Source organism: Saimiri boliviensis, chromosome 7, assembly GCF_048565385.1.
Source record: "Saimiri boliviensis isolate mSaiBol1 chromosome 7, mSaiBol1.pri, whole genome shotgun sequence".
Classification (NCBI taxonomy): Eukaryota; Metazoa; Chordata; class Mammalia; order Primates; family Cebidae; genus Saimiri; species Saimiri boliviensis.
In genome coordinates, this window is record NC_133455.1 from 72236891 (window position 1) to 72264867 (window position 27977).

The 27977-nt window shown below is 45.4% G+C and overlaps 1 protein-coding gene across 2 annotated transcripts; it reads left to right on the top strand.

The window, feature by feature from the left end:
* On the top strand, positions 1 to 26800 carry OS9 (OS9 endoplasmic reticulum lectin). 2 transcript variants are annotated; one of them, XM_003926489.4, is made up of 15 exons: positions 1 to 204; positions 631 to 807; positions 1667 to 1730; positions 1852 to 1928; positions 2165 to 2263; positions 19068 to 19278; positions 19393 to 19494; positions 19703 to 19803; positions 19983 to 20034; positions 21783 to 21871; positions 22065 to 22343; positions 22784 to 22973; positions 23904 to 24068; positions 24210 to 24322; positions 24599 to 26800. In XM_003926489.4, exons 1-15 carry the CDS (start codon positions 43 to 45, stop codon positions 24722 to 24724), a joined length of 2007 nt encoding a protein of 668 aa, XP_003926538.1. In that variant the 5' UTR covers positions 1 to 42; the 3' UTR covers positions 24725 to 26800. The 2 variants fall into 2 exon arrangements, with proteins under 2 accessions (XP_003926538.1, XP_074258913.1); XM_074402812.1 differs by lacking the exon at positions 23904 to 24068.
* The last annotated feature ends 1177 nt before the right edge of the window (positions 26801 to 27977 follow it).

Below are 27977 nucleotides of genomic sequence, written 5' to 3' on the forward strand. Positions count from 1 at the left end.
TAGGGCGGAAACAGATTCTCTGGATAAGAAGGGGAACGAAAGATGGCGACGGAAACGCTGCTGTCCAGTGTGTTAGGACTGCTGCTTCTGGGGCTCCTGTTACCCGCAAGTCTGACTGGCGGTGTCGGGAGCCTGAACCTGGAGGAGCTGAGTGAGATGCGTTATGGGATCGAGATCCTGCCGTTGCCTGTCATGGGAGGGCAGGTGAGAGGCGTATACGGGGCAAGGGTCCGGGCAGAAGAGGAAGCGGGGAAGAGATAGAGGAAGAAGGGCAGCTGCCGAGTCTGGGGCTGGAGCTTACTGAGAATCGGCAAGAGTAGGTAGTGCGTTCACGTTGACTCCTGGGGGTCGCAGACTGAGACTCATTCTCTGGGGGCCAGGAATTGGGAGAGGTGGGGCTTCCTGCCGTCACCCTTCAGGTCCCAGTTTACGATCGAAACACCCGGACTCCGCCCCCGTGGAGAAGTGGAAGCGCCCTCTCCTCTCACCTACCAAATACAACTGGAGGGTTTTGTGGCTTATTCTGTCTTCGATTGAGCTCTTCCCCAGGGTCTGAAGAGGGATTTTGTTGTTCTCCCTGATCCCAGCCTTTCTTTGCTTCCCTGCCCCCGACCCTCCCTTCTTTCCCAGAGCCAAGCTTCGGACGTGGTGATTGTCTCCTCTAAGTACAAACAGCGCTATGAGTGTCGCCTGCCAGCTGGAGCTATTCACTTCCAGCGTGAAAGGGAGGAGGAAACACCTACTTACCAAGGGCCTGGGATCCCTGAGTTGTTGAGCCCAATGAGAGATGCTCCCTGCTTGCTGAAGGTGAAGGGGACTGGGTTAGATAGAATGAGGGCGAGGGTGAAAGGGACTGAGTTAAATAGAATGAGGGCTTGGGAACTAGCAGTTCATCTGAGAACTGGAATGCCAGCTAATGAGGCAGGATCTGGGGGATCTGTAGCGTTTAAGAAGACCACTGGAGGACTAGACAGATTACACGGACAGGAAGAAGCAAGAATCCTGCAACCACTAGATGAAAGTTTGCTGAATGTAGGGGCAGGTTAGAAGATCTCAGAAAAGGGCTAAAGCAAGATTGAACATCTGTGTGGGGTAGGAGGAGTATTTCCTTAAACAAGCCTACCTGCTAAAGTCACCCCCTGCCCTATGACTGTGCTCCAATATCCTATTTTATTTTCATTGTAGCACTTTTCATGATCTGAAATCATATTAACTGAATTAGTTTGTTTATTTTTGGTCTGAATCCCAGCATTAGAATGTAAACTCCATGAGATCAAAGACTTTATCTTATTTATGGCTGTATTCCCAGTGGCCAGAAGAATGCAAAGAATGTTCAAGAAGTTCAATTCATATTTGATTCATAATATGATTGCTTCAGGGACACCATAATTTCTTATCTTTATGGAGGGAAAATTAGGATTTAAAAAATCTTTTAAAAGGGAGGAATGGAAAGACCTCAAGTGGAAAACAGACTTTAGAGATATCTCTCCAAGTCGCAGAAGGAAAGCAGCTCTCCCTCCATATTGAAAGTCTGGAGAATTGAGTGTGGAAGTGAAGGGAGATGAGAAGTAGATGAGAGGTTACACGTCTTAGAGCCAGGAGATTCTGGTTCCAGGAAAAGATGTCTACACTCCATCGCCCTGATTGTTTATTTTTTAATTGTCAGACAAAGGACTGGTGGACATATGAATTCTGTTATGGACGCCACATCCAGCAATACCACATGGAAGGTGACTCACTCCTATATTTTCCTTAAGCCCTCAGCATCATATGATGGAAGGTAACCTGCCTCCCCAGTTCCCTCCTACTTCTCTTCAGAGTAACAGTGCTTCACTGTGGTTTCTCTTACAGATTCAGAGATCAAAGGTGAAATCCTCTATCTCGGCTACTACCAATCGGCCTTCAACTGGGATGATGAAACGGCCAAGGTGGCAAGAGTGTGGGACTGGGAGATAAAGGGTTCTGGCCACTGACCAAGAGCCCTGACAAGAAGGGGAGGGTCGAGATTAGCTGATCTGTTTCTTGGGGCTTGGTGGCCACTAGGACAGAGTTTCCTGGAGCCTGGGGTGCAGGCCATTCTTTTGTCTCTTTGGGGATGCAGTGCCATCCTTCTTCTTTGCTATCTTTCTCATGTCGCCCGACTCCTGCCTCATGTCTTCTCCAGGCCTCCAAGCAGCATCGTCTGAAACGCTACCACAGCCAGACCTATGGCAATGGGTCCAAGTGCGACCTCAATGGGAGGCCCCGGGAGGCCGAGGTTCGGGTAAGTCTTGAGAGAGGGAAGTTGACAGTACCACAGGGACAATTCAGATTCTGAGGGAAGAGGGTTGTGTCTTACAGTCAATGGGTCCCTCGCAGACCCTAAATCCAAAGTTTAAAACATATTTTCAGGCCAGGCGCGGTGGCTCACACCTGTAATCCTAGCACTTTGGGAGGCCAAGGCAGGTGGATCACCTGAGGTCAGGAGTTCGAGAGCAGCCTGACCAACATGGCGAAACCCCGTCTCTACTAAAAATACAAAAATTAGCTGGGTGCGATGGTGGGCGCCTATAATCCCAGCTGCTCAGGAGGCTGAGACAGGAGAATAACTTAAACCCAGGAGGCAGAGGTTGCAGTGAGCCAAGACTGCACCACTGCACTCCAGCTGGGGCAACAAGAGCGAAACTCTGTCTCAAAATAAAATAAAATAAAATAAAGCATATTTTCAGCTGCCATCTGGACATCATTACCTGGATATTCAGAGGCACTTGAAGTCAACATTTCCCAGATCCTCTCCTTCATACCCCCAACCACACTTAATCTTTTTTCCACATTTCTCCCCTCTGTCACCTCAGCAATAAACCTGAGTGCCATCCTTGACTCTTTCTTCTCCTCCACATTGTCCCTCCTTTATTCCTTTAACGGCTCTTTAGTGAGGTCTTGCTGTGTATGCAGGGCATTAGGCTGGACTCTGGGAATATTTGGTGGTGAGCAAATGGCCCACCAGTGGTGAGGCCTCTGCCCTCATGGGCTGCATTAGAGGGGAAGACAGAATCACAGAAATGAGTCTGTGATTATTAACTAAGAAGTGAGATGAAGGAAAGGAATCTAGCTCTCTCAGAGTAAATAAAGCCTGTTCTTTCTGCTTCTAGATAGCTCTCAAAACTCTCCTATGCTTTCCTGTGGTTGGTACTTTCAGTCTCACCCACATCCTTGCCAACAGCTTCTTTACAAGTGCTTCTCATCTAGTGGTCCTTAGCTGAGTGGAGGCAGGCAAATATAGAATGCCGAAAGTTCCTCACGTGATTCTCATATATTCACAAATATGCACACCTGTAAAGAATTACATAACACCCACCAGAGTTATCTTTCCATAATGCAGATTTGTACCTGCAGTTGTGTGTTGGTAAGTGTCGAACACCCAGATCTCTGTGGGTGTGGGAGAGAGGCCCTGATTTGTAATGTTTGCCGATATCTGTTGTATAAATACTCCCGTGATGCCCAAGTCAAACATGATGTCAGCTGTCTTGCAATAACATGTCAAATGTCAACTGTCTTGCAACATTCTCCAAAACTTACCAGTTGGCATCAACACACCTGTAAGCATGCATCACTTCTCTGCTCAGTCCTGGAAAACCTTCAGTGTTTCTGCCTTGCACAAAGGCTAAGATCCAAATGTTTCAGCCCAGACCAGGGTGGTGGCAGTTGAGGTGATGGGAAAGAGTTGGATTCTGGATGTATTTTGAAGGTAGAGCCAATGAGATTTGTTGATGGTTTGGATGTGGGATAGAATCATGGATTACACCAAGATTTTTGCCTTGAGCAACTGGAATGATGGAATTGTAATTTACTAAAGTGTGTAGGAACAGGTTTGGGGGAGGAAATTAGGTTGGTTTTGGATATTGAAGGTTGAGGTGGCTATCAGACATCCTAGTGGTGCTGTCCTGCTGACAGTGGCTATGTGATTCTGGAATTCAGGGACAAGGTCTGGGATAGAGATATAAGTACTCACGGTGTTTCTGCCGCACTGGCCTTTTTCTGTCCTTTGAACCAGTGGGTCTCATTGTTCCCTCTGCCTCTTGCCGATCTTTGAATTGGCCCCATCCCCTCATTCAGGTTATAGTCAAGTGACAGCTCCCAGGGAATCTGACACAAGCAAACAGACACACACTTGTGTACATGCACACACACACACACGCACAGGCACACACCCTGTTGCTCCTGTCCTGGTAACCATCCACAGTATTTCACATTCTTCAAAGCATGTATCATTACTTGAAATTATTTTATTTGTTTAAGTCTAATTTCTGTCTGTCCTCACTAAGATAAGCTCTGGGAAGGCAGAGAAAATGTTTGTCTTGTTGTCTGCTGTATTCACAGCTCCTGGAACAGTGCTTGGCTCAAATAGGTACCTAGAAATTATTCATTGAATGAATGGAATGAATGACAAGCCAGTTCTAATGTCACCTTTCTTGACTAACCCAGAAGATTAGTTGTGTTCCTTTAGCACTTTATATCCAAGCATCCACATTCCTATATACCTACAAGCATCCACACGCGTACATAATCCATTATAGCACATAGTTCATTGTATTTGAGTTATTCCTTTGGGTGTTGGTATCTTTAGCAGGCCAAGAACTGAGGTCAAGACTGCATAGCTTCCTCATACCTGGCGAACATATGCCCTGTGCCAAGCACTAGTAGAAACTGGGGACAAGAAGGTAGATGAGACCTAGAGCTGCTCTTCGGAGACATGTTAAATGAACAGCCACAAGAAGCAGGATAAATGCCACGGGCAGTGAAGTGCAGCCCGCAGGGGAGCATGCAGTGAACAGAGTCCAGGGTAAAAAGGAGGTCTCTTGGGAAAAGTACCTTTGAACTGACATGGGAGGATGAGGAGTTAGACGAGCAGATGGAGAGGATGGGTGAGGGGAAGAAGAGGGCATTCCATATGGAAGGTGCAGTAAGTGCAAAAGGCCTGGAGACAACAGGCAATGGCCTATCCAGGAACTGACAGATATTCACAGGGGCTGAGGGTATAATTGTGGAAGGGGAGTGTAGGAGATGAGTCTGGGCGTTTGGTAGGGGACAGGTCACAGGTCACAAAGGGCTCTGTAGCTATGATGAGGAATTTAGATAATCCACGAGACAATGGTTGGAGGAGGCAATGAGGTTTTTGAAGCAGAATGATGACATATTCAGGTTTGGATTTGAAAGCCCACTCTAGCTAGAGAATAGCAAAAACTGAGAGCTCACTCAGGCAGCTGCGGTAGTCCAGGTGTGAAATAAAGGTGCCCAGGGATGAAAAAATGTGAATATTTGGAGAGAGATTTATGGGGCAAGATCAATAAAGTAAGAAGGTGGCAAGAATGATTCCCAGGCTTCTGGCTTGAGCAGTTGGATAGACGGTGATTCGTGTTACTGAGACAGGGATCATGGGAAGAGGAGTAGGTGCGGTGAAGGAGAATGGTGAGTCTGGCTTTGAATATGATTTTAGTGGCCGCTAGGCGTTCAAGTAGAGATTTCCAAGGAGGCTGTGGATCTCTGGGTCTGGAGTCTAACTGAGAGATCTGAATTGAACCCAGAGGTGGGGCGTTAAAGAAACTTTGTCTCAAAGAAACAGTAATGAGAAAAGTGGGACAGAACTTCAAGGAAGCCATCATTGAGAGCATGGGAAGAAGAGGTTTTGCCCGAAGAAAGGGCCAGAGAGGAGGCTATGGTGACATGGAAATGAGGAAGGACGTATCTCAAGTGTTTTGGCTGTGCCTGAACCTTCAAAGAAGACAATTAAAAACTGCTTGTAGGCGATCATAGTCATTATTATTTTTATAAAGGTAAAACATGTACATGGAAATAAAAAATTCAGACAGTAGAAAAGAGAGCCAGATAAGTCCTCTACTTCCAGTCACCCCTGACCAGTCCTTTGGTTGGACTTAATAATAGAGGTAATTGGTGATCTTTGCTGGGCTAATTACAGCAGAGTGGTGAAGATGAGGTTTGAGAAAAGTGATGAAAAAGTAGAAATCAGCTGAGCGTGATGGCTCATGCCCGTAATCCCAGCACTTTGGGAGGCCGAGGTGGGCAAATCGGCCTTGAGGTCAGGAGTTTGAGAACAGCCTGGCCAATATGTTGAAACCCCATCTCTACTAAAAATACAAAATTAGTTGGGTGTGGTGGTGGGTGCCTGTAATCTCAGCTACTCGGGAGGCTGAGGCAGGAGAATTGCCTGAACCCAGGAGGCAGAGGTTGCAGTGAGCCGAGATGGCACCATTGCAGTCCAGTCTGGGTGACAGAGTGAGACTGTCTCAAAAAAAAAAGGAAGAGAAAAAGTGGAAATCTTTGAAGAAGTTTGGGTATTTGGATATAAAGGGGAGATAAAAGGTGAACATTAGTGAGAGGTGCGGGGGGGCTGAGCAAGGGGGCACTCCATGGTTGGTGTGTGTTTTAAGGTGGAATAGACTAGAAGATGTTGAAGACTGTTGGGTGGGTGTTAGCAGAGAGGAGGAGAGGGAGGTCAAGGTATAGTAGAAAGAATGAGAAAAGAATGTGGACAGGACTGGGATGCAGAACCTGGGAGAGCAATTTGCCTCAAAAGGAAGATCTAGCTAGGGTAGTAGGCCAACTGGATCCCTATCTCAGTTCTTACAAATTAAGATTCTAGAGATATCAAAGATTTTTTTAAGTTATAAAACATACAATTGGCCAGGCGCAGTGGCTCACGCCTGTAATCCCAGCACTTTGGGAGGCCGAGGCAGGTGGATTTCACGAGACCATCCTGACTAACACGGTGAAACCCTGTCTCTACTAAAAATAAAAAAATTAGCGGGGCGTAGTGGCACATGCCTGTAATCCCAGCTACTTGGGAGGCTGAGGCAGGAAAATCCCTTAACCCAGAAGGCAGAGGTTGCAGTGAGCTGAGATCATGCCACTGCACTCCAGCCTGGGCGATAGAATGGGATTCTGTCTCAAAAAAAAAGTACAATTACACCAAAAAAAGTCATAGAGACCCATAAATTCACTGCCAAGTTAAACAGATGTTAATGTTTTGCCTGATTCGGTTCAGACCTCTGGTTTAAAAAAAGGAATAAAATGCATATGATAATAGCTAAAGCCCACCTTCATATTTAGTTACTCTCCCTCCTCTCCAGAAACAACCACAACCCTCACTATGCTTGTTTTGTGTTTTCATTACTGATACATATATCATAAACAATATAGTGTCTTGTGTTTTAAAATTATACATCAGGAGTATCAACTTGTTTTTTTTTTTACTAATCAGTGTGTTTGTCATTCCATGGCATGACATGAGCTCTGGTTGAGTTTTTTTTTGTTTTTTTTTTGTGTTTTTTGTTTGTTTGTTTGTTTTGTTTTGTTTTGTTTTTTGAGATGGAGTCTCGCTCTGTCACCCAGGCTAGAGTGCAGTGGCATGATCTAGGCTCACTGCAACCTTTGCCTCCTGGGTTCAAGTGATTCTGCTGTCTCAGCCTCCTGACTGGCTGGGACTATAGGCACCTGCCACCATGCCCAGCTAATTTTTAAATTTTTACTAGGGATGGGGTTTCACCATGTTGGCCTGGCCAACATGGTGAACTCCTGACCTCAAGTGGTCCACCTGCTTTGACCTCCCAAAGTGCTGGGATTACAGGTGTGAGCCACCATGCCTGGCCTGGTTGAGTGATTTTAATGCCTATATAGTGTTTCATTGCTTACTTACCCATTCCTCTGTTGATAAACAGTTGGGTTTCAACTGTAATGCCCTCATACAGAGTACTGCAATGTAGATCTCATTGTGAGTATACTAGAATTTCTCCAGGGAAATATCTAGAAAGTAGAATTGCTGGGTTACAGGAGTGTATGTTATTGGTGAATTCAATTTTTTTAATTATGGAAAAAATATATAACCTAAAAGTTATCATTCTAACAGTCTTTAAGTGTACAATTCAGTGGAGACATCTACAATGTTGTATCACCATCACTACTATTTCCAAAACTTTTTCATCCCAAACAAAAATAACTCTTCTTTCTTCCTCTCCCAGACTCTGTTCTACTTTCTGTCTGTATGAGTTTCCTGTTCTAGGTGCTTCATATGAATGAAATCATACAAGATTTTCCTTTTGTGTTTGGCATGGTGTTCTCAGGGTTCATCCACATTGTGGCATATATCCGAATTTTATTCTTTTTATGGCTTATTCGTGTTCCATTGTCTGTATATACACATTTTATTTACCTATTTGTCTGTCAGTGGATGGATACTTGGGTTGTTTTCATCTTTGGGTTATTGTGAATAATGCTGTGATGAACACTGATGCACAAGTATCTGAGTCCTGTTTTCAGTTCTTTTGGGTCTGTACGTAGGAGTAGAATGTGCCTTATGGTAATTCTAGGGTTAGGTTTTTGAGGAACTGCGGAACTGTTTTCCACAGTAGCTGCATCATTTTACATTCCTAGTAGCAGTGCACAGGGTTACAGTTTCTCCACACTATCTCCATCACTTTTTTCCTTTTTTTTTTTTTTTTTTTTTTTTTCAGTAATAGCCATCTTAATGGGTGTGAAGTAGTATCTCATAGTGGTGTTTGATTTGCATTTCCCTAATAACTAATGATGTTGAACATCTTTTCATGTGCTGACCATTTGTTATCTTTTTTGGAGAAATGTCTATTCAAATCCTCTGCCCATTTTTGAATTGAGTTGGTTTTGTTGGTGAGTTGTGAGAGTACTCTATGTAATATATCCTGGATATTAATCCGTTATCAGATCTGTGATTTGTAAATATTTTCTCCCATCCTGTGGTTGCCTTTTCACTAGCTTGGCAGTGTCCTTTGGTGCACAAAAGCTTTTAATTTTGATTTTTAAGAGTTTTATAGCTTTAGCTCTTAAATTTAGGCCTTTGATTCATTTGAGGTTAATTTTTTTTTTTTCCTAAGAGATGTGGGTCTTGTTATATTGCCCAGGCTAGCTTCAACTCCTGGGCTCAAGAGAGCTTCATACTTCAGCCTCTGAGTAGCCGGGATTATAGGGGTGTGCCACTGTACCTGGCTGCTCATTTTGAGTTCATTTTTTATATGGTATAATTTTTGCATATGGTCCAGCTTCATTGTTTTGAATGTGGATATCCAGTTTTCCTGGCGTCATTTGTTGAAAAGACTGTCTTTTCCCCATCAAATATTCTTGGTATCCTTACCAAAAATCAATTGACCATATACGTGAGGGCTTATTTCTGGCCTCTCTATTCCATTCCATTGATAGATATGTTTGTCTTTATGCCAGTATCACACTGTTTTGATTATAGTAGCTTTGTATTAAGATTTAAGTCAGGAAATGTGAGTCCTCTAATTTTGTTCTTTTTTTAAGATTGTTACGGGTATTTGGGATCCCTGGAGATTCCATGTGAATTTTAAGATTTTTTTTCCTATAAAAAACACCATTGGATGCCTTTCATTTCTTTTTCATTACTAATCACTCTAAAACTTCCAATACTATGTTGAATAGAAGTGAAAAGAATGGCCATCTTTGTCTTCTTCCTAATCTTAAAAAGCTTTTAATGTTTCACCGTTGAGTATGATGAGAGCAAGAGAGAGAGTGGGGATGTGTCACATACTTTTTTTTTTTCTTTTTCTTTTTCTTTTTTTTTTTTGAGATAGTCTCATTCTATTACCCAGGCTGGAGTGTAGTGGTGTGATCTCAACTCACTGCAACCTCTGCTGCCCGTGTTCAAGCAATCGTCCTGCCTCAGCCTCCCGAGTAGCTGGGATTACAGGCGCCTGTGACTGCGCCCAGCTAATTTTTGTCTTTTAGTAGAGATGGGGTTTCACCATGTTGGCCAGGCTAGTCTTGAACTCCTGACCTCATGATCCACCCTCTTTGGCCTCCCAAAGTGTTGGGATTACAGGTGTGAGCCACTGCGCCCCACCACACATTCATAATTTTATCTTTGTTACTTCCTTCCTTCTCCTTTCTTTGTGTTATTCTGATCTCTTTTTTTCCAACTTCTTCGATTTTTTTAACATTTAAAAAATTCTGGCCAGGCATGGTAGCTCATGCCCTGTAATCCTAGCATTTTGGGAGGCCAAGGTGGGAGGATCACTTGAGGCTAGGAGTTTCAGACCAGCCTAGGCAACACAGTGAGACCCTTTCTCTATGAAAAAAAAATTAGCCAGGTGTGGTGGCATGTACCTGTGGTCCCAGCTACTTGGAGGTGAGTTATGAATACACCACTGCACTCCAGCCTTGGTGACAGAGCAAGACATCATCTCAAAACAAATTTTTTAAATAAAAAATTATATATTAAGTTTTCTGAATAGGCATCACATACACATAACTCAAATATAGAAATGCTTAAAAGGTATACAGAGAAAAGTATTAACACATCTTGCCCCTCATTAGCCTCTTCTCATCCTTAAACAAGAGTAACCATTGTTAATTTTTTATATACTCTGAGATTTTTTTTCTTTTTTTCTCTTCATAAATACTTTTCAAACAGACTATTTTTTTTTAAATGTACATGTAAGCATATATCTTTGCACTCTTTCCAAATCAATGTATAAAAACCTGACTTGGGCCAAGTGTGGTGGCTCATGCTTGTAATCCTAGCACTTTAGGAAGTGGAGGCAGGAGGATCACTTGAGGCCAGTAGTTTGAGACCAGCCTGGCCAAGGTAGTGAGATCTCATCTCTACAAAAAGAAAATTTAGGGAGGTGTGGTAGTGTGTTCCTGTGGTCCCAGCTGCTCAGGAAGCTGATAAGGTTTTCAGCCCAGGAAGTCAAGGTTGCAGTAAGCTGTTGTCATACCATTGCACTCTAGCTTGGGCATCAGAGTGACACTCTGTCTCAAAAAAAAAAAAAAAAAAAGGCATCCTTATTCCTGTATATAGTTTCTGTTATTGTGTTATATAGCTATACCGTTGTTTATCTAAATAGTTCCCTGTTGATGGACATTTAGCTTGTTTTAAATCTTTTTTTTTTTTTTTTGAGACAGAGTCTCACTCTGTCACCAGGCTGGAGTGCAGTGGTGCAATCTCGGCTCACTGCAACCTCCGCCTTCTGGGTTCAAGCGATTCTCATCCCTCAGCCTCCTGAGTAGCTGGGATTACAGACATGCACCACCACACGCAGCTAATTTTTGTATTTTTAGTAGAGACAGAGTTTTGCCATGTTGGCCAAGATGGTCTCAATCTCCTGACCTTGTGATTCTCCTGCCTCTGCCTCCTGAAGTGTGGAGATTACAGGCATGAGCCACCGCACCCAGCCTTAAATCTTTTATTAATACACAAGTGTTACAGTGAATAATCTTGTACTTACAGAGTATATGTAAATTAAGTTCCTGGAAGTAGGTTTGTGTAATTTTGCTATGTACTGCCAAATTGCTCTGGTTAGGTAAATTACTTTCCCTCCAACAATGTATGGGAATGCTGATTTCCCTACAGTCATGCCAACCCAGTATATTTTTAAACTTTTAGATTTTGGCCAGTCATCAGCTAGGCATCAGATAAAGAATGATTTCTTAGTGTAGTTTTAATTTGCATTTCTCTTAAGAAAAAAATGTATAATTTTACTCATTTAAGGGCTGTTTATCTCTCTTCCCTTCTTTTTTTCTTTCAGCTTTCCAAATTCTTTGCTTGTTTTCCTAAGATCTTGTTGGTCTTTTTCTTGTCAATTTATAAGAACTCTTTATATAGTAGAGAGATTATCCTTTTGCCTGTGATATGAGTTGCAAATATTCTTGTAACTTCTTCAGCGAAATGCTTACCTCACTAATTTTCAGTCTGTCTTCTTTCTTAATTATACATCTAAGGCTCTACATTTCACTCTGAGTGCTATTTTGGTTGCATCCCTCAAGTTTTAATATGTGGTGCTTCCATTTTCATTATGATTTCTACATGCTTCCGAACTTATTTAGAATTATGCCTAATATGTTGCTTAACAAATGTGTTTTGCTTTGCAGTTTTTATGTGATTGCTATTGGCTTCTAATTTTATGCCATTGTTTCAATGATTCTTTTGGTGATTGTTGAGACTTCCTTTTTGATGAATTTTAAAAATGGTATGTTGGTGCTTAAAAGCATATCTTTTCTCCATTTAAGCAGTTCAAGATGCTAATTGTATTGTTCAGGTTTTTTACAATTTTATGTCGAGTTGACTAGTGATTATGGAAAGAACTGTGTTAATATTCCCACTGTGATGGTGGATTTGGCAATTTTGTTAATTTTTTCTTTACATATTTTGAGGCTTTGTTTAATTTTGAAATTAAATAATTTATAGATTTTCTAATGTTGAACCAACTTTGCATTCCTGAAATGAACCCATTGTGGTCATATATATTATCCTTGACTATCCCTTTTTTCTCATTTTAATTAACTTTTTTGAGACAGAATCTTACTCTGTCACCCAGACTGGAGTGCAGTGGTGTGATCTTGACTCACTACAACCTCTGCCTCCCAGGTTCAAGAGATTCTCATGCTTCAGTCTCCTGAGTAGTTGAAATTATAGGCATGCGCCACTATGGCCAGCCAATTTTTGTATTTTTAGCAGAGACAGGGTTTCGCCATGTTGGCCAGACTGTTCTCGAACTCCTGACCTCAAGTGATCCACCTGCCTTTGCCTCCCGAAGTGCTGGGATTACAGACGTGAGCCACCCGCACGCAGCTGTGGGTAGAGTTTTAACTACTGATTCATTTTCTGAAGTAGTTTTAGAAATATTCAAAGTTTTCTGTTTCTACTTGGGTCAGTTTTGGTAAGTTTTCTTTTTAGGAGTTTGTTCATTTCATCTGACTTTTCAGATTTATTGGCATAAAGTTCATTATATTCTTCTATCTTTTTTTTTTTTGAGACGGAGTTTCGCTCTTGTTACCCAGGATGGAGTACAATGGCGCGATCTCAGCTCACCGCAACCTCCGCCTCCTGGGCTCAAGCAATTCTCCTGCCTCAGCCTCCTGAGTAGCTGGGATTACAGGCACGCGCCACCATGCCCAGCTAATTTTTGTATTTTTAGTAGAGACGGGGTTTCACCACGTTGACCAGGATGGTCTCCATCTCTTGACCTCGTGATCCACCCGTCTCGGCCTCCCAAAGTGCTGGGATTACAGGCGTGAGCCACCACGCCCGGCCATCTTCTATCTTTTTAATCTCTGTGGCATCTGTAATTAGGTTCCTGTTCTCATTCCTCATGGGTTATTTTTTGCATCACTCATTTGTTATTGGTCAGTCAAATCAGAGGTTAGACAGTTTTATTACACTTCAAAGAACCAACTGTTAAGCTTCTCTATTGTATTTGTTTTCTATTAATTTCTACTCTAATCTTCCTTCTACTTTTTCTTGCCTCTGCTTTTTTGGGTATATTTTGCTGTTTATTCAACTTCTTGAAATGAATGCCTAGCTCATTCATTTTTAGCATTTCCTCTTTTATATCTCATAAATTTGTCTCCACTTATGTATCTCTCACAAGTTTTTAATGGCTAGTCTAAATTCCTTATCTAATTATTAAATAGATAATACTTCCCCATGGTATAAAACCCAGAAAGTATTATTTAAAAGGTATGTAAGGAAATATTTTCTGGCTAGGTGTGGTGGCTCACGCCTATAACCCCAGCACTTTGGGAGGCACAGGTGGGTGGATCGCCTGAGGTCAAGCATTCAAGATCAGCCTGGCCACCATGGGAAATCCTGTCTGCACTAAAAATGCAAAAAAATAGCCAGATGTGGTAGCACGTACCTGTAGTCTCATTTACTTGGGAGGCTGAGGCAGGAGCATCGCTTGAACCCAGGAGGCAGAGGTTGCAGTGAGCAGAGATCATTCCACTGCACCCCAGCCTAGGCAACAGAGCAAAACTCAGAAAGAAAGAAAGAGAGAGAGAGGAAGGAAGGGAAGGAGGGAGGGAGGGAGGGAAATAAATAAAAGGAATGAAGGAAGGAGGAAAGAAAGAAAAGAAAGGAAAGAAAGAAAAAGAATTATTTCCCTCCCATACTTGTCTCTCGTCTGCTCATTTCCTGTTCTCTCCCTGCTGTCCCTGCTCCAGCCCCACAGGTTATCCCTGCTCTTAGTTTTGCATGTATCCTTCCAACCTTTTTTTGTGTGATTACAAACAATTATGAATGGAGATTCTTATTTCCTTTCCCCTTTATTTATAAACAATATGTACTAAATAAAACACACTGTTCTATAACTTGCTTTTATTTCCTTTGACAGTAAATCTTAGAGACCTTTCAATGGCAGTACATTTTTTTTTTTGTTATAGATGCATAAACTTCCATTGTGTATGCCATCATTTTGTCACCATTACTCTACTGATTGAAATAGTCCTCCCATTCTTTTGTTATCCCAAATGATTATTATTGTACATATATGCATGTGTAAATATATCTTATCTATAACTGGGCCAGGCATGGTGGCTAATGCCTATAATCCCAACACTTTGAGAGGCTGAGGAGGGAGGATGGCTTGAGCCCAGGAGTTTGAGACCAGTCTGGGCAACAGAGCAAGACTCTGCATCTATTAAAAAAGAAAAATAGGCCAGGCACGGTGGCTCAAGCTTGTAATCCCAGCACTTTGGGAGGCCGAGGCGGGTGGATCACGAGGTCGAGAGATTGAGACCATCCTGGTCAACATGGTGAAACCCCGTCTCTACTAAAAATACAAAAAATTAGCTGGGCATGGTGGCACGTGCCTGTAATCCCAGCTACTCAGGAGGCTGAGGCAGGAGAATTGCCTGAACCCAGGAGGCAGAGGTTGCAGTGAGCCGAGATCGTGCCATTGCACTCCAGCCTGGGTAACAAGAGCGAAACTCCGTCTCAAAAAAAAAAAAAGAAAAATAATAAAGTAAGAAGAAAACGTATAATTGCCAGGTACAAGTTATGTATATTTAAAGATTGTCTTTTTCGAAATGTCTTATTACAGAAACTTAAAAACATGTATAAACCCCCTAGAAAGGTATATCTGTGGTTCCCTGTCTTTGGATACATAGAATGGTATTCCTGTTCTCTAGTTCATTTATTTTTGTTTTAATCTGTATTCTTTCCCTCTGCTGGCTCTTGGTTTAATGTGTTCTTCTTTTTCTAGTTTCTTAAAGTAGAAGGGTAGATTATGGAGTCAAGATTTCATTTTTTAAAAATTGATGTTTATAGCTATGAATTTCCCTCTAAGCACCACTTCAGCTGCATCCTGTAAGTTTGGATATGTTATGTCTTCATTTTCATTCATTTTTGAGGTATTTTGTAGTTTTCTTTTGTGTTTTTTCATTTAACTCATTGGTTGCTTATGAATATATTGTTTAATTTCTACATATTTCTGAATTTCAAATTTTTTTTCCTTATATTCATTTCTAATTTTATTTCATCGTGGTCAGAGAACACACTTTGTATGACTTAAATTCTTAATTCTTTGAACATATTTATTAATGTAATGGCTACAAGCTGGGTATGGTGGCCCACACGTATAATCCCAGCACTTTGGGAGGCCGAGGTGGGCAGATCACCTGAGGTCAGGAGTTCAAGACCAGCCAGGCTAACATGGTAAAACCCCATCTCTACTACAGATACAAAAATTATCTGGGCATGATGGTGGGCGCCCATAATTCCAGCTACTTGGGAGGCTAAGGCAAGATAATCGCTTGAACCTGGGAGGTGGAGGTTAAGCCAAGACTGTGCCACTGCAGTCCAGCCTGGGCAACAAGAGCCAGACTCTGTCTCAAATATACATATATATATTTGTATATATACATATATATATGTATGTATATATGCAGGCTACTTTTGTTGTTGTTGTTGAGATGGAGTTTCACTCTTATTGCCCAAGCTGGAGTACAATGGTGTGATATTGGCTCGCTATAACCTCCGCCTCCCAAGTTCAAGCAATTCTCCCGCCTCAGCCTCCCTGATAGCTGGGATCACAGGCATGTGCCACCACGCCCAGCTAATTTTTTTGTATTTTTAGTAGAGATGGGGTTTCTCCATGTTGGTCAGGCTGATCTTGAACTCCTAATCTCAGGCAATCCACCCACCTTGGCCTCCCAAAGTGCCGGGATTATAGGTGTGAGCCACTGCACCTAGCTAAAATACCTATTTTTAAGTGTTTGTGAGATCCAACATCTGGGCCCTCTCACAGGTCGCTTCTTTTACCTGCATATTTTTCCTATATATGCGTCATACTGTAATGTTTCTGCATGTTTTGTGATGGTATTGTTGAAAACCAGACATTTTAGATTGTATGTTTTAGTGACTACAGTTAGAAACTCCTGCCCTCCACCCCATGGTTTTTGTTTGTTCATTTCTTCGGTGACTTGGCAGAACTACTTGAGTGCAGTCTCTTTCCCTCACCACATGAAGCCTCTAGTGTCTCCTCAGAGAGCACAGCCTTGGCCCTGCACACAGTTACACTAGATGACAGTGGTTTCAGCAGGCTCTTTTTGACTGTTTCTTTCGTGAATTTGTTATGCCGTCGGCCTCTCCTGGTATCACCCCCAGCTGTTGGGCTCCACTCATTGCCAACTAATCGCTTTATTGTTTTTGACTTGTGGGGCATAAGTTGTTCCACAGTCTAGTCCAATTAATTGTGGGCCCCTTCATAGGGCCAGTTTTTGAGGCTAAGATGTAGGTTTGTTCTGACTCCAGGACAGCTCTCAGTTGCTTTTTCCCTGGTTCTCTCTGTTAAACTAGGTGTCCCAAGGTTTAGCCTGTTGCTATCATGGAGCAACCAGCCTCCTTTTAATTGCCTCCCACCAAAATCTCTACATTTCTGAAAGTGCCTGTAGGCTTGAATTTCCCCTTACTCTGTTTCACATTAAGTCAGTCCTTTGGAGAATGTTTTGGAGCTCTTCGTTCTTATGGACTCCCTCTCCTGCTGGGCAAAATCCCCAAGGCCCTGCTCTGAAGTTGGGGTCAGGAACAATGGCTTGCTTCTCTTGAAAGGACATTCCTGCTTTATGAGCAGGGAGCTAGGCAGGGGTGACGGCCTCTGCTCTCCCAGTTTGCATCTCCTTTTGTGAAACCTCCACTCTCTGAGCAAGCTTCAGTGAGGCCAATCAGGGCCCCGGTATTCTTGTCCCACTGTGCTTGAGGGAAAGCCTCCGCCCTGTGAGTGGGGCTGGGTGGAGGAAGGGAGCCCTTGATCTTGTGACCACTTTTTTAGGAATTTAGTTACTGTACTCTGCCTCTCCTGGTAAAATACCATATACTGTATCTCATGACTGGATGTTCAGGGAATAAGAAGGGCCCTCCTGCTCCCCCACCCACCTTTTTTTTTTTTTTAAACTACGCTGACCTGCTAGAGTGGAGCTTTTGTCAAACTGAGCTGTGAGGTGGGATTTGGGGCATAGAGTGAGGGAGCAGGTCATGGCTCAAGTGCTGCAAATTCTCACTATTCAAAATTTAGTAGCTGGGCATGGTGGCTCACACCTGTAATCTCAACACTTTGGGTGGCTGAGGTGGGAGGATTGCTTGAGCCCAGGAGTTTGAGAAAGCCTGGACCACATAGCAGGACCCTGTCTCTACAAATAATTTTAAAAATTAGTCAGATATGGTGGGACACACCTGTAATCCCAGCTCGGGAGGTTGAAGTGGGAAGATTGCTTGAACCTAGGAGGTTAAGGCTGCAGTGAGCCATGATCATGCCACTGCACTCCAGCCTGGGTGACACAGCGAGACCCTGTCTCAAAAAAAAAAAAAAAAAAAAAAAAAGATTTCATAGATTTTCTTGAATAAACATTTATTTATTTGTTGTATGTCCTTAGGAAAATTTCCAAAGAGTTTAAATGCTTTGTGTTTTAAACTTTTCATCAGTTATGGAGTTGCCCTGAGGAGTGAGTCTGCGAAGTCCCTCATGCTGCCATTTCAGAAGTAGGACCTCTCCTACTTTTGGTTTGTTTTTGAGACAAGGTCTTGTTCTCCACACAGGTCGGAGTGCAGTGGCATGATCATAGCTCACTGTAACTGAACTCCTGGGCTTAAGGGATCTTCCTGCCTCAGTCTCCCAAGTAGCTGAGACTACAGGCGCATACCACCACACCTGGCTGTTTTAAATTTTTTGTAGAGATGAGGTCTCACTAAGTTGCCAAGGCTAGTCTTGAATTCTTGGCATCAACCCATCTTCCTGCCTTGGCCTCCCAAAGTGTTGGGATTACAGGTGTGAGCCACCAGCCTCTCTTACTTTTAACAGTTATATTAGAAATTAGAATATTACATGCTTAATTTATCAAAGGCCAGTCAATATCTTTACCCTCTTTCTGAATGATATAAGAATCGAGGCTGAGGCAGGTGAATTGCTTGAACCAGGCAGGTGGAGGTTGCAGTGAGCCGAGATCATGCCACTGCACTCCAGCCTGGGCAACAGAGTGAGACTCCATCTCAAAAAATAAAATAATAATAATAATAAAAATAATCTTAGAATTGTTTGAAGTTTTTTACCATATTCACATATTTTAAAATATATATATTTATACAGAAATATATATTTATATTTATATATATTTTCTAAAATAATACTGGCCAGGCGTGGTGGCTCAAACCTGTCATCCCAGCACTTTGGGAGGCTGAGGCAGTGGATCACCTGAGGTCAATAGTTCAAGACCACCCAGGCCAACATGGTGAAACCTCATCTCTACAAAATTACAAAAATTAGCCAGGCATGATGGTGGGTGCCTGTAATCCCAGCTAATTGGGAAGCTGAGGCAGGAGAATCGCTTGAACCTGGGAGGCAGAGGTTGCGGTGAGCTGAGATCACCCCATTGTGTGTATGTATATATACATATATATATATATATATATATATATACACACACACATACCATATTTATACAAAGCAAGAACATAAAACACAAATTGATTACCTACAGTTAAGCTGCCTGAGTTCAGTTCCTGTTTTTACCACGTAAAAGCTGGTCAGCCTGAGCAAGTGCCTCAACGGTATCATACCTGTTTCTTGAGGCACTAAGTTGAGATATGAATACCCCCTCACTGGGTTTTTGTGATAATTATGTCAGCCAATTGATGTAAAGTGCAGTGCTTGACAGATGATCAGTGCTTAGTAAAAGACACCTGCTGTAAGAACTAAAGCATGTTATTGGTGGTGATTACAGTATATGCGCCCTTTCTGTCCTGACAGTTCCTCTGTGATGAGGGTGCGGGTATTTCTGGGGACTATATCGATCGTGTGGATGAGCCCTTGTCCTGCTCTTATGTGCTGACGGTTCGCACTCCTCGGCTCTGCCCCCACCCTCTCCTCCGGCCCCCACCCAGTGCTGCACCCCAGGCCATTCGCTGTCACCCTTCCCTGCAGCCTGAGGAGTACATGGCCTACGTTCAGAGGCAAGCTGGTGAGTAGAGAAGGAGAGGAAGGGGCGATATGGGGGCAGAAGAAGGCAAAAGACCAAGTATTGAATAGCCAGAGGAATGTGTTCCTGGCCTGCTTGCATGCTATTTCTTGGTAGACTCAAAGCAGTATGGAGATAAAATCATAGAGGAGCTGCAAGACCTGGGTCCCCAAGTGTGGAGTGAGACCAAGTCTGGGGTGGCACCCCAAAAGATGGCAGGTAGGACCTTGTTTGACCTGTTCCATGAAACTCGCTTCCATTTCTTCTTCCCCCTGATCTTACTGTCCTGACTGACTGGTGGGGTGGGATGGGAGAGTACCAGGGGCCCTCATCCCTTGGTGATAGAGGAGGGGAAGATACCCCATCCTATTTGCTCCCTTCCATCTCACCCTCCTGTCAGATTGATCTCTCCTTCTCTGTACCCCAGGTGCCAGCCTGACCAAGGATGACAGTAAGGACTCAGATTTCTGGAAGATGCTTCATGAGCCAGAGGACCAGGCCCCAGAAGGGGAGGAGGTGCAGGCTGAGGTGAGACCAGCTGCCTCAGAGGAACAGGATGGGGAGGGGGAGGGTTACTGCAGCTGGGTCATTGTGAGGTGACCTACATCTACCTAGGGATGCAAGGATATCCCCAGAACCTTTGCCTTCATAGTATGGAGGGCATGAACAGGCTTTCATACTTGACCCTGTCCTTTTCTCCTCATCAGGAGCAGGACCCGAGCCCTGAGGCAGCAGATTCAGCTTCAGGCACTCCCAGTGGTGAGTGAACCCTCCATGTCTCCTTTACTGGATGTACTTTAGGATTGGCCGGGGTATGAGTGGAGGGGAGAGCTAAGCACTAGGAGGGAGGCTGAGCAGCCAGGACAGCAGCAAATTCTTTTTTTTTTTTTTTTTTTGAGGTGGAGTCTTGCTCTGTTGCCCAGGCTGGAGTGCAGTGATGCGATCTCAGCTCACTGCAACCTCTTTCTCCCAAGTTCAAGTGATTCTCCTGCCTCAGCCTCCTGAGTAGCTGGGATTACAGGCATGCACCACCATGCCTGGATAATTTTTGTATTTTTAGTAGAGACGGGGTGTCACCATATAGGCCAGGCTAGTCTTGAACTCGTAACCTCGTGATCTGCCCACCTCAGCCTCCCAAAGTGCTGGGATTACAGGCATGAGCCACTGTACCTGGCCAGCAAATTCATTTTTACAGGAGTTAATACTCTGTGGACAGCACTGCTATTTCAGCAAGGTAGCAGAACACAGAAGCTCTACCGCTTGGTGACTTTGTAATTCACTTAACCTCAGTTTTCTTGCCCATAAAATGTGGGTAATAACCCCTACCTTAGAAGGTTGCATGGGCTTAAATGAGAATGCATCCATAATTCATAGTAGAATACCTGGAACTGAATAAACTAAATGGTAAATATTTGTGGAAAGAGCAGAAGGGCTCCAGGGAAGATAAGCCCTTAGCCCCAGAATCTCCTCTGTAGTCCTAAAAACTGGACTGACTGTCAGAAGGGCCTCAGAAGTGCATGGAAGAGTGGGGACTTAGCAGCTTGTTAGCATCCATCTCTCCTGCCTGAATGTCCATCTTAGGACGGTGCTCTCTACAGATGAATGTTTGCCCTTGTCTTGCTATCAAACAGGTAGAGGCAGGGACCATGTCTCTCATTACCTCTCCTTAGGAATTAAAAGAGAATTTAGGAGTACAGTGGTGCACACCTGTAATCCTGGTTACTTGGAAGGCGGATGCAGGAAGACTGTTTGAGCCCAGGAGTTCAAGATCAGCTTGGGCAACATAGTGACACCCCGTGTTGAAAAAGAGCCAGGTGCAGTGGCTCATGCCTGTAATCCCAGCACTTTGGGAGGCTGAGGCAGATGGATCACCTGAGGTCAGGAGTTCGAGACAAGCCTGGTCAACATGGTGAAATCCCATCTCTACTAAAAATACAAAAATTAAGTCAGGCGTGGTGGCTCATGCCTATAATCCCAGCACTTTGGGAGGCCAAGGCAGGTGGATCATGAGGTCAGGAGTTCAAGACCAGCCTGGCCAAGGCAGGTGGATCATGAGGTCAGGAGTTCAAGACCAGCCTGGCCAAGTGAGACACCCCATCTCTACTAAAATTTCAAAAATTAGTTAGGCATGGTGACACGTTACTCAGGAGGCTGAGGCAGAAGAATCGCTTAAACACAAGAGGCAGAGGTTGCAGTGACCTGAGATCACACCACTGCACTCCAGCCTGAGCAACAGAGCAAGACTCCATCTCAAAAACAAAACAAAAGAAACCCAAAAAATTAGCCGGTCGTGGTGGTGGGCACCTGTAATCCAGCTACTTAGGAGGTTGAGGCAGGAGAATCGCTGGAACCCGGGAGGTGGAGGTTTGCAGTGAGCCAAGATTGCATCATTGCACTCCAGCCCGGGTGACAGTACAAGACTCCATCTCAAAAAAAAAAAAAAAAAAAAAAAAGAGAGAATTTAAACACAACGTAACAGGTTCATGATTATTCTTCCTTCATCTCAGATTTTCAGAACAATGTGCAGGTCAAAGTCATTCGAAGCCCTGCGGATTTGATTCGATTCATAGAGGAGCTGAAAGGTGGAACAAAAAAGGTATAGGCCATGCTCAGGGGATGGATAGAACCCACCTCCCAACTGGGAGCATTTGAAAAACTACCCTGACCTGGGCCTCAACTCCTGGGTCCCCAAGTACCACACACCTGCTACTGCTTGTGTGCACCCCACCATGTGTCTCTGCTGAAACCCCAACTGTCTACCTCTTTCTCCCTACTCCCTACCCACCCAGGGGAAGCCAAACATAGGCCAAGAGCAGCCTTCGGATGATGCTGCAGAAGTCCCTCAGAGGGAACCAGAGGAAAAGGAAAAGGGTGACCCAGAACAGCAGAGTGAGGTGGAAGAAGAGGAGGATGAGGATGAGGATGAGGATGAAGATGAGGATGAACGGCAGTTACTGGGAGAATTTGAGAAGGAACTGGAAGGGATCCTGCTTCCGTCAGACCGAGAGCGTCTCCGCTCGGAGGTGAAGGCTGGCATGGAGCGGGAGCTGGACAACATCATCCAGGAGGCAAGCCCGGCTCTTCCTCCCCTTACTTCCACAGCCGCCTGGTCCTGTGGGGCAGAACAGGCTGATGGGCTAAAAGAAACAGAGCGCACAGCAACCAGGGAAAGCACTCGAAAATGGTAGCTGTTTCTCTAATTATTAATCAGGACTGGTGGGGAAGGGGGACCAGAGAGAGGGACAAGACTTAAATATCAGATTCTGGCTGGGCGCAGTGGCTCCCACCTGTAATCCCAGATCCTCAGGAGGCTGAGGCCTATAATCCCAGCTCGCTTGAACCTGGGAGGCGGAGGTTGCAGTGAGCCAAGATTGTGCCACTGCACTCCAGCCTGGGCGACAAGAACAAAACTGCTTCTCAAACTAGCAGACTCTCCTACAGAGCCTGGTGCACTGGCCACCTCCATGCCGCAGACCCTTGAGTCTTTATCTTCTCTTGGGTATTCCAGGCAGAGAAGGAGCTGGACCCAGATGGGCTGAAGAAGGAGTCGGAACGGGATCGGGCAATGCTGGCTCTGACATCCACTCTCAACAAGCTCATCAAAAGACTGGAGGAAAAGCAGAGTCCAGAGCTGGTGAAGAAGCACAGGAAAAAGAGGGTTGTCCCCAAAAAGCCTCCCCCATCACCCCAACCTACAGGTGAGAGCAGTCAGACAAGAAGGAGTAGCCCAGTCCACTGTTCTCATCCCTCAGCTGGTCTTGTTCTTCCAGGGGACCCTGTTCCTTGCCTTCTGAGGGTGTTCATTCTCTCGCCTCTTTCTGGAACGCTGTCCTCACTTGCGCCTTCTTCCCACCACCATCATCCCGTTGCATGCTTAACCTCCTATTCATCCCTCTGGGAAGTGGCTTTTAGAGCATGTCTGCTTGTTTTCTGGTTTGCTCCTGCACAGCCAGTGCCTAGCACACTGCCTGGCACACACTGAATGATCAGTAGATAGTAACTGAATACTTGTGAGTCTGTCTGCTGAAAACCACACATCTGTGAAGGATGCAGCCTGTCAACATTTAAGACTTTGCACCAAGTGAGGTCCTAGCTGTCAGGGTATGAATAGGAGAGCCCAGCTGCACATAAGTCAATAGCCTGGATAGACTTTGAATTATTTCTTCTTCTTGCATCCCCTTGTGTCCATTTCATAGGGTCCTATTGGTGTGGACATCAGATATTCCAAATGGAATGTTCAGTTTCAAACCTTCCATCCCATTCTCTCTATAAACATTAAGTCCCAACATATGGAGGAAGAAACTGCACTTTTCCAACCTGCTTCTTCAAATGAAACTTAATTGGTGCAGGTGGCCTAATTTTGGCTTCAGAAAACATTTGTTTTCCTATAGGTGATGGGCAGAATTATTGGGTAGGGTGGGAAGATGGAAGGCTGCAATTGATGGAGGGATCGATACCGGATGAATTGGATGGGGAGGCACAGAGTTTTATGAGCCCTGGCTTTTATACATGTTGAGATGGAATAGCTGCCAAAGCCAACTGATGTTTTAGGGGGAGGTGACCCCCACACCCCTAACCCTGGAGTCACGCCTCTGCTTTGTGTTTCCCTGTGTGTCTCCCCATCTAAGAGGAGGATCCTGAGCACAGAGTCCGGGTCCGGGTCACCAAGCTCCGTCTCGGAGGCCCTAATCAGGATCTGACAGTCCTCGAGATGAAACGGGAAAACCCACAGCTGAAACAAATCGAGGGGCTGGTGAAGGAGCTGCTGGAGAGGGAGGGACTCACAGCTGCAGGTGGGCCCTGGAGGGCGGCTGGACCCAGCGCTGTCGGAAGGGCGAGCTGCCGGAAGCGGAGGGGCTGGGACCAGCGGGGCAGGGGGCCTGCCCTGAGGCTCCTGCCATCTTCTCCTCTCACTGCATACTGCTCCTTTCCAGGGAAAATTGAGATCAAAATTGTCCGCCCATGGGCTGAAGGGACTGAAGAGGGTGCACGTTGGCTGACTGATGAGGACACGAGAAACCTCAAGGAGATCTTCTTCAATATCTTGGTGAGAGGCTTCTACCCCCAGTCCTGGCTTCCAGTCCTCGCGTCCCAGCCCGCCTGGAGTGGAGGCACAGGCCTGCCCCAGCCACGCTGTTGCTGAGTTCTTTTCCTGATCTATAAGATGAGGCCAGGGTTCCAGTGGCTCCGAGCACTGCCACTCAGGGAAAGCCCCTCAGGACATACGTGTTCTCACTCCCTGCCTTCCCCCAGCCGCCTGGCCCTGGACTTCCCTGGGCTCAACGGCCAGCAGCTCCAGCCCACCTCTACCCTCTCCCACCAGGTGCCGGGAGCCGAAGAAGCCCAGAAAGAACGCCAGCGGCAGAAAGAGCTGGAGAGCAATTACCGCCGGGTGTGGGGCTCTCAAGGTGGGGAGGGCACAGGGGACCTGGATGAATTTGACTTCTGAGACCAACACTGCACTTGACCCTCCACGGAATCCAGAGTCTTCCTGGACTGACCTGCCTCCTCCCCACCTCCCCACCCTGGTACCCCTGAGGGCCAAACAGCAGAGTGGAGCTGAGCTGTGGACCTCTCGGGTAACTCTGTGGGTGTGGGGGCCCTGGGTGAATGCTGTTGCCCCTGCTGGCAGCCACCTTGAGACCTCACCGGGCCTGTGATGTTTGCTCTCCTGGGCTTTCCCTCAATCCTCTTCCTCTCCTTTGTGGCTTTTCCTGTTATTGTCCCCTAATGATAGGATATTCCCTGCTCCGTACCTGGAGATTCGGTAGGATCTTTGGAGTGGAGTGTGGTAGAGAGAGTAAGGAGGGCAGGGCACTGAGCAGGCACCGAGCAAGCAGGCCCCGCCTGCCCCTAGTGCTGTTGGGAGTTGCTTTACCCCCTTCTATTGAATTGCCTTGGGATTTCCTTCTTTTCCCTGCCCACCCTGTCCCACACCATTTGTCCTTCTGAGTTGAGGAGTCTTCACCTCTGTTGCTGAGAAAATGGGAGAATGCTGCCCATCACCTCCAGCACAATCCCAGTGAAAAAGGTGCGAAGCACCTACCATGTTCTTGAACAATCAGGTTTCTAAATAAAGAACTGGACCTTCAATCCATCAACCTTTTTTGTGGGGTGGGGGCTCCATTTCTCATCTGTCCGTTTCCGTTTCTTCCCTTCTTTTATACCAAGTCTTTCCCTAACTTCTACCCCTTTCTACCCTGAAAGCCAAAATGTACACCACAGAATTGCCCCATCAGGGATCTTCCGCTGCAGTCTCTCCTGCAGCATGCTCCAGATTCCATTTGCCACCCACACCCCTACCCACCTGTCCTTTCAACATTTCCCAAAAAGACCTCCACCTTTGGCCATACCCAGAGAGAGGGCTGCTGCCCCCACATGCCAGTTTCCTAGTATGCCAAGGGTACATGGGCCTGGTGTCTCCCTCTCTTCCTTACTACTAAGTGCAGCTGTGGGTCCTCCCATGTGCCTTCTCCCAGTGTGGAGGACTCTGATTTTTTTTTTTTTTTTTTTTTTTTTTTTTGGTTGAGACGGAGTCTCGCTCTGTTCGCCCAGGCTGGAGTGCAGCGGCGCGATCTTGGCTCATTGCAACCTCTGCCTCCCAGGTTCAAGCAGTTCGTAATCTCAGCCTCCCGAGTAGCTGGGATTACAAGTGCCTGCCACCATGCCCTGCAAATTTTTGTATTTTTAGTAGAGATGAGGTTTCACCATATTGGCCAGGCTTGAAATCTTGACCTCATGATCCACCCACCTCAGCCTCCCAAAGTGCTGGGATTACAGGTGTGAGCCACTGCACCCAGGCTTGACATTTTTTTTGAGACAAGAATCTTGCTCTGCTGCCCAGAGTGGAGTGCAGTGGCCCAATCTCAGCTCACTGCAACCTCTGCATCCCGGATTAAAGCAGTTCTGCCTCAGCCTTCCAAGTAGCTAGGATTACAGGCACAGGCCACCATGCTGTGCTAATTTTAAGTGCAGAGGACTCTGAAAGCAGAGTCCTCTACTCCCTGTCTCTGATGCAAATGGCCTTTCTGCTGAAGGCTCCCCTGACGCTCATAGGGTAAGAAAACGGATAGAGGGGCCGGATGCGGTGGCTCAGGCCTTTAATCCCAGCACTTTGGGAGGCCAAGGTGGGCGAATCATGAAGTCAGGAGTTCGAGACCAGCCATGGTGAAACCCAGTCTGTACTAAAAATACAAAAAGTTAGCCGGGCGTGGTGGTATGCCCCTGTAATCTCAGCTACTTGGGAGGCTTGAGGCAGAAGAATCATGTGAACCCGAGAGGCAGAGGTTGCAGTGAGCCAGCATCACGACACTGCACTCCAGGCTGGGCAACAGAGCAAGACTCCATCTCAAAAAAAAAAAAAAAAAAGAAAGGGATAGCGGGCCCAGAACTCCCACATGTGTATAAGTGGAGACTGAAGGATTCAACTTTTGAAAGAAGCTCTTGCTGAATGTGGACTGGTGTTCACTGTACATGCTATGCTTACGTCGTTTTGTTTAAGTGTAAATAAACTTACAAAACCCTGCTTCCCTTGGTCCATCTGCGCCCCCTGCAGGAGGGATGCTCCAGCTGGCCAAGAGCCTAGACACTGCCTTAAGGACAGCAGCAATCAATGCTGCGCCCAGACATCACCCCTCATCTCACCAGTGGGGCCTTGAACAAGTCACTTAACTTTCTAAATGCTGTTTCCTCATTGGTAAATTGTGGACAACAGTACTGGCTTTTTAAGATAGTTGTGAGGATTGAATGAGATCGTATATGTCATGCTCTTAGCACAGAATCTGGCCCAAAGTAAGTGCTCACTAACTTTCTATAATTATAAGCCAGCTCCTGAGTTCTGAAGAGACTGAGTTACTTGGAGGCAAGAGTCTCAGAAGGAATCCCCAAAGCTGATCAGCAGCTCAGAATGGGAAGGGACTGGGGCAGGAGGGCTAAGCTTGGATTTGCTGGGGATGGAGTCTCAGCATTGCCAGAAAGCGGCGTTCTGGAAATCTCACTCTATTAATCATTTTGTACTTTCAGTCAAAATTCCTTTTTCCTTTCCTTTGGCTTTTGGTAGCACTCCCATGGTGAAGGTCAGTCTGCCCCAGCTGTGCTAAGACAAAAGGAGGGGAGCGGGGTGTGGCAGATGGCAGCCAGCAGGGCTGCAGGGAGGGCTGGCGGATGACAAGAGGGCATCCTACACGGCAGGGCATCCAGGCAAGGCAGCCCAGGGTGAGCTGTTAAGGGGGCATGGGTACAAAGGGGCAGCAGCTCTCCACCCACCCAAGAAGTCCCCTTCTGGGCTCTTATTTTGTCATAACCTAGAGGGCTAGATATTTTGTGATTCCATCCATTATCGCCCTTTACGTCTCCCCGACAAGACCAAAGATACTCCCCAGTAAGAAAAGAGGCAAGTGGATTACTTGGTATTGGGATTTGCTGTGAAATTTCCTGACACCTGGACCATTTTTCACTGGCTGGAAATTAAAGGAACTTCCCACTGGCTGTGATTTCCTTTGCAGGCAATTTCATTCTCTCCAGGGTCCTTATTTCCTCCCCATATTCTCTCACACTCCCAAACTTCTGAGGAAGGGAGCAAACTTTGGTCATGAGGAAGGAGTGGAGCTGAAGTAAGAGTGTCCAGGGTCTTGTAGGTGGAGGGGGAATGGCCAGGTCCTCCAGTCCAATCTTCTTTGCTACTTCCCTCTCTTCTCGCTTTG

Excerpts from the sequence above, each read along its gene's own strand:
- OS9 (XM_003926489.4), top strand. The coding sequence starts at position 43 with ATGGCGACGGAAACGCTGCTGTCCAGTGTGTTAGGACTGCTGCTTCTG. Across the intron at positions 1,731-1,851 it reads CCAGCAATACCACATGGAAG|ATTCAGAGATCAAAGGTGAA; the intron begins GTGACTCACTCC and ends TTTCTCTTACAG. Across the intron at positions 20,035-21,782 it reads AGCTTCAGGCACTCCCAGTG|ATTTTCAGAACAATGTGCAG; the intron begins GTGAGTGAACCC and ends CCTTCATCTCAG.